The sequence below is a fragment of the Perkinsus marinus genome (genome assembly GCF_000006405.1).
Source record: "Perkinsus marinus ATCC 50983 genomic scaffold scf_1104296958712, whole genome shotgun sequence".
In the NCBI taxonomy this organism is placed as follows: Eukaryota; Perkinsozoa; order Perkinsida; family Perkinsidae; genus Perkinsus; species Perkinsus marinus.
Genome location: NW_003206658.1, coordinates 129,397 through 135,746, shown reverse-complemented (window position 1 = coordinate 135,746; position 6,350 = coordinate 129,397). Strand labels below are relative to the sequence as shown.

Below are 6,350 nucleotides of genomic sequence, written 5' to 3'. Positions count from 1 at the left end.
GGATAAATGAGAAGAGGAGGAAACGAACCCGTGCGGAAATGCTGCACCCGGGTTGTGAACCGGAGCCGACACTGCCTGAGACAGATCAGTCATCTCCTGTTAAGGTGATCTTATTATGTACCAACTCTGAGTTTGGACGATTTTATTCGGGCGAATTTTTCCGATTTGGAGAGAAGATTCGACTGTTTTTACCCGTAGTTAAGTCGAGTGTTTGAAGCTCAGAGGAAGCTGAGGAGAGAAATGATAATGAAGTATTTGCCGATCGTGAGATTGGAAGACAACAGGTATCCTCATGTGCATGCGTGCAAAATGTGGTGATGGCGTCTTTCTCACACAGTTGGCATCTTCCCCCAAGTGTGGTGGAGAGATCTACGAAAAGCAAGAGGATGTCTCAGAGGGACAGAAGTAGAATTGAAAAGGAAGAGAAAAACAGCGGAAATGGCAAGTGAGCGCAAGATTGCAAGATTTGGTATAGATTGGTTGTCATGGAGTTGATTTAGGTTCTTAGCTGATATGCTGCAACATAGGAGGAGTCTTTTAGAGTGAGTAAAAAATAGACGACTTGGGATCGAACCTGCGCGGGAATGGTGTCTATGGATGCTTGACAGTGGCGCATACTGTTCGGCTATGGGATCGTGTTGTGGTGGGTAGGCATCATCGGCAGCTGCGTGAGTTCACGAGGCGGACGGCATTCAGCTGTCTGGAAAAATTGGGAGCTAAGAAGCGTGAGGAGATGGGAGAGGCTGATACTGACCCAATGCAAAGGGAAAGGATGCAGGCTCTGAGGTGAGGGAAAAACACCTCTTGGGGGGATCGAACCTGTGCTATAGTCTCAACATTGCTCGTGTTTGTGTGAAAAGTGCAGTACATGAATCGTTCCGCTCCGCCGGGTTTGAGGTTTGCTCGTTAATCGACCTCTGTAATAGTTTTAGTTGAAGAGATTCTCACGTTGTGGGGAGAAAGTGACCTCGCCGGGGTTCGAACCCACGACCTCGTCATCAGGTCTCAGGACGAAGAGGCATACCTCCGCCTGCTAGGGGAGTCGGGGAACACAAGACTGGCCCGGCTGATAGCCCAGACCACTGAGTTCATTGAAAGGCTCGGTGACAGGGTTCTTGAGCAGAAGAAGGCGGCGGTTGCTGCTGATGATGCTGTTGATGATACTGTATTGGAGAATCAGCTGGAGCATATGGTGAGCCTAGTGTTGGAAAAGTTACCGTTTCCGAGGGATTTGATTTTTTAAGCGAAGCTGTATGGGTGAGGACTTGTCCTGTATGGTTATGTTTTGATGGACGGGGATGCTACAGGACGACATCGCAGAATGTATATGTGTTTTGATATATATTACTTTTATACCTATATGATGATGATAAGGACTGAGGACAGTACACTATCTGCTATGTCGTATGGGTTCTATACAGTTGCATAGACTCTCTGCGGTGTGAAATGGTCTGATACTGGAAGGAGTGTTCAGTTGGATCGTCTCCTGTGTGTGTTTTTTCCACAAGTAGAAGCGGAAGAATTTTCTCTCTCGTTGAGTATGTGTATTATTTCCTAAGATGATAAGTTTATTATTATTTGAAAAAAAATACGGAAGTATCGATCGGAAACGCGCGCACAGCTTTGGTGGGAAAATTCCGTCGGTGTCGAGTAGAGGAGCTTTTTGGTCGGGTTGGCAATTTATGGATATGAAATGACTTGGAATCTTGCGGCTGAATTTGAGGTAGTTGAAAAATTAATTTATATTTCCCGCAATTTTCTGTTTTTTTTGCCTTCGTATTGTTTGAATTTATGCACTTGTAGATTTGATGTGATTTTTATGTCTTGTTTAGGAGGAGGAGGAAGAGTTGGGTTCCTCGAAGCATTCATTGATACAAGCTAAGGAGAGGTGCTCGAGTTGGACCTGATTTGTATCTTTAATGGGTGAACCTAAGATACTTTCGTCTCACTCATACAGTACAAGAGCATCTCACTGAACAACCTAGTATTCTCGCGGGAAGAGGCCGCAAGCTTCGTGACTATCAACTGAAGGTGAACTCAAAGATATTTTTCGGCGTATCTTTAGGTCCAATTTTGTCCATTTAGGGCGTGGAGTGGCTTGTCTCATTATTCAATAACAAATTGAATGGAATTCTCGCTGACAGTATGGGCTTGGGAAAAACTGTACAGACCATTTCACTGCTCGCTTACCTGCACGAACATAAGGTGAGATGAGAGCGTTGAGGAAATGCAAGATTGCAAGATTTTGTTGTTATTAGGGTATTCAAGGTCCGCATATGATAGTAGCGCCTTTGAGCACGCTGAGGAGCAATTGGGAACAAGAATTTGAGCGGTGGTTGCCCTCGTTTAAAATTGTCTTATACGATGGTAACAAACAGCAGCGAAAAGAACTGCGAGAAAGGTAAGACTGCGGGAAGATGAAAAACTAATTTGCGATTGATATTTTTTTTGAGAATTTTACACATTTTTCTTGTGAATCGCGAAATTTTTCAGCATTTTTGTGATTTTTTTCTGGTTTTTGGAGATAGCGGTTTTCCGACGAATTTGAATATTTCATTGTTTTTTCGTTGTTGTTGTTGATTATGATGATTATATGCGTCTCGAATTAGAGCTCAGTTTGATAATAGAAAAAACTAGAGTTGAGGAAATGCAAGATTGACAAGATGTCATTAATTCGCTTTTTTTGGTAAAAAAGATTTCCGGTCAGATTCTTCCAAACCGCATCGGCATCGTCGGGAACTTGTTCTTCGAGTGAAGCGTATATGCTGCCGTTCCAAGTGTTGTTGACTACCGATGCATACGTATTACGCGATAAGCAGTACCTTAGGTGAGCTGAGATCTGTGAACAGTCTTGGAGGAATATATGTTCGCTCTCCTCGGCTGAGCTCGGGAGTTTCCTTACTAATAATAGGAATTTATATATATTCGAATTAGGGTAGAACTGAACAGAAACCAATAAGATTTTCCCGAAATTTCCTCGAAGTTTTCATATTGTCACCGACAAATGTAGTTGACCATGTGCATATTCTCCCATACTGCTGTGAGAATGGAAGGAGGATTTGATCGGAAATTTTTTGAACGAAATTTTCACAGAATTTGTGTCATTGTGTGTGGGAGTGATGGTTATTGCTGGGGGAGAATCTTTGGAATTCTTCGCTGTGCGTGATTGATTTGATGGAGTTTTTTAGGAAGTTCGCATGGGAGTATCTTATTGTTGACGAAGCTCATCGGTTGAAGAATCCCAAGTCCAAGCTTGTCCAAGTGCTGAACAAGCAGTAGGTCGCGGGTTCGAATCCCAGGGAGGGCATTTTTGTGGATTTTATTTGGTTGTCAGGTACATTACTAAGAGGCGTTTGGCGTTGACAGGCACGCCACTACAGAATGACATTCAGGAGGTCTGGGCTCTACTGAATTTTCTTATGCCCAGCATCTTTGATAACTCCGATTCTTTCCATAACTGGTTTGCTGGTAGGTTGGCCTTGGAAAGATTCGGAATAGGTCTATAAGAGGAATGTTGAGATCAACTACAACTTGATAGTTTATAGTGTTCTGCAAGGGCCTGCTACCTTTGTGTGTTTACGTCTGAGTGCATGTGTATTTGGGAGAACAGTATCACTTTGAAGGAATGGGAAGTTGAAGTTGATCCCGACGAACTATTGCTTGGATATCTCTAGGCTGCGTCGTGTGGAGTGAATATCATGACCTTGTCGTTGTCGCTAGTAAATTTCCTTGTGGTACAATTATGGTTTATGGAGATCTATTCACTAGCTCCCGTGAAATAAATTAGTACAGCACGAACACAGAAAGGCTCTCTAGGTCGTTGATTGTAGGTCTCCCCGTACAGGGGTATGTCGATTGTTATTGCAATGGTCGGATTGTCAGGTTCAGAAGGTTCGGAGGCTAGCGGGGAGGAGATATGGGAGAGTATAGGAGAGGAGGAGAAGCTCCTCGTGGTTGACAGGTAAATCTTTGCTGACCTGATGAGCCTGATGAGCGAGTGACGCTTGATGTCATCATCATCATGAGCTTATAGGTTGCATAAAGTCCTCCGACCTTTTGTGTTGAGAAGAGATAAGAATGAAGTGGAGGCGCAGCTCCCGAAGAAGACGGAGCAAATTGTCTGGTGTGAAATGACGAGCTCCCAGAAACGAATGTAAGCGTATTGTTATTGCCTTCTGTGATACAATCGATTACGAGGGCGCGCGCTAGGTACACAGAGATAGAATCTCGTGGTTTGGCACATGCTCGAGGGGGTAGTCGTAAGGAGGATGAGTCGCCTCCGGAATACATATCGGTCGGTCAGAATTTGCAGATGCAGCTGCGAAAGGTGGGGTCAAATCGATCATCTGGGCGTGCGCGGTTGTAGAATCGGTGTTCTTGTAGGTGTGTAATCATCCGTATCTGTTTTGCCATGACAGTGACCTTCCCATCGACGAGTCGTTGATTCGGATATGCGGCAAGATGATGGCCTTGGATGGTATCTTGCCTAAACTGAGGGTAGGTCGAAGTGTCACTAAAAAACTGGGTGTCACTAGAAAAATTTTCTTGCTAGTCCCATGAGAGAGATCTATATTTGTAGTTGTGATGGTCAGTCTGTGTCTGTGAAGATGACGAGTCATTCAACTTGGGCAGTGTATGTCTGTTGTCAGGCGACGGGGCATAGGGTGTTGATATTCTCGCAGATGACGAAACTGTTGAATATTCTGGAACTGTATCTCACATTTAGGTAAGCGTTTTAATCGGGTGAATTGTGTCATCGTGTTTTTATAGGAATTTCCGATACCTACGACTGGACGGAAGTACGGGTGCTGATGACCGCGAAAGAAGGATTGAGCTTTTCAACTCCTCCAATTCGAATTACTTTGCGTTTATTCTTTCTACTAGGGTAGGGAAATACCCATCATTTGTGCATGCGTGCATACCAACTTTTGCGCGAATCGTGATCAGGCAGGAGGTTTGGGGATAAATCTTCAGACTGCGGACACGGTCATCATCTTCGACTCGGATTGGAATCCTCAGAATGATGAGCAGGCTCAGAGTCGGGCTCATCGGTTGGGTCAGAAGTCTGAGGTGAGGAAAATCTTCCGCGTGCGCAAAGATACTCTCGGCAGGTGCGCACTTTCCGCCTGATCACGTTGAACAGCGTCGAGGAAGGAATGTTACAGAAAGCGGGAGAAAAAATGGGTATACCGGGGATTGAACTTTCGCGGGATTTTGACATGGGGTTTTGATCCCGGTGTAGATCAAGATGCGCTGGTCATCCGTCATGGTATGTTCAACGATCGCGGCAATAGGGAGGCGGAGGCTCAAAGGAGAGACCGACTGCGAGAGGTAAAAGTCTTTGACGTTTTCACTGTATGATGAGTTCACTTACTATCAGGCACTGCATAACTCGGGAATAGAGGTGGACACCATAGCGACCGACGATTATCATCTAAACCAAATTCTTGCCAGGTAGGATTTTGTACCGCACGATTACGCGCAGTATTGAGCAAGAAACGGAATTATTTACTCAACGATTTAACATGTGTGCACAATGTTTCTGACGTGCTCTCTGTTGGACATTTTTGGTATCTTCAGCACGGTTTTCGCGGATATTTCTCTCTTTTTCTCAGGACCCCGGAAGAATTTGATTTTTATGAGGCAGTTGATGCACGCCGTGAGGAACTCGGCTTGCGATCGCCGGACCTGCAGTTGGACTCATCGACGCAGACTGAGAAGCTTCCAGTTGGTGAGTTCATCACAACGGTGGTGATTGGTTCGACTGTGACAGTTCTAGTGGTCGGTGTATAGTTCATTGGCAGGGGTTTCCACTTCTGTTTTGTAGGATGCTGTGTGAGGAAATATGCACATGATCAACTACGCGTGTTGGTGGCGATAGGGAAATTGTGAGAAAATTTGAGGAGTTACTGTTCGTTTTTGTGAGTTTTTATCTCGAGTCGTATGTAAAACTCTGCGATGGAGTGAGGAAATACCTGATCTCATTTGAGCAGACTAAATAGACAATCCAACACGGGGAAGAATAGAAATCGGGTTGTTGTTGTTGTCTTTGTTGTCTTTGTTGTTGTTGTTGTCTTGGTTGTTGTTGTTGTTGTTGTTGTTTTTGTTGTTGTTTTTGTTGTTGTTGTTGTTGTTGTTGCTGTCTTGGTTGTTGTATATGTTGTATATGTTGTATATGTTGTATATGTTGTTGTTGTTGTTGTTGTTGTTGTTGTTGTTGTTGTTGTTGTTGTCTTTGTTGTTGTTGTCTTTGTTGTTGTTGTCTTTGTTGTTGTTGTCTTTGTTGTTGTTGTTGTTGTTGTTGTTGTTGTTGTTGTTGTTGTTGTTGTTGTTGCTGTCTTGGTTGTTGT

General features: G+C 44.1%; 1 protein-coding gene across 1 annotated transcript; it reads left to right on the top strand.

Moving 5' to 3' along the window:
• Positions 1–403: 403 nt before the first annotated feature.
• On the top strand, positions 404–5,793 carry Pmar_PMAR011505 (DNA helicase, putative; the record flags this gene model as incomplete). The annotated part of the gene is made up of 22 exons (XM_002773620.1): positions 404–445; positions 501–542; positions 652–786; positions 1,003–1,192; positions 1,833–1,888; positions 1,935–2,031; positions 2,086–2,205; positions 2,259–2,401; positions 2,753–2,827; positions 3,189–3,275; positions 3,335–3,468; positions 3,883–3,961; positions 4,034–4,153; positions 4,210–4,327; positions 4,384–4,497; positions 4,650–4,726; positions 4,771–4,885; positions 4,948–5,070; positions 5,112–5,184; positions 5,243–5,331; positions 5,381–5,454; positions 5,616–5,793. Exons 2-22 carry the CDS (start codon positions 514–516, stop codon positions 5,791–5,793), a joined length of 2,226 nt encoding a protein of 741 aa, XP_002773666.1. The 5' UTR covers positions 404–445; positions 501–513.
• Positions 5,794–6,350: the final 557 nt, after the last annotated feature.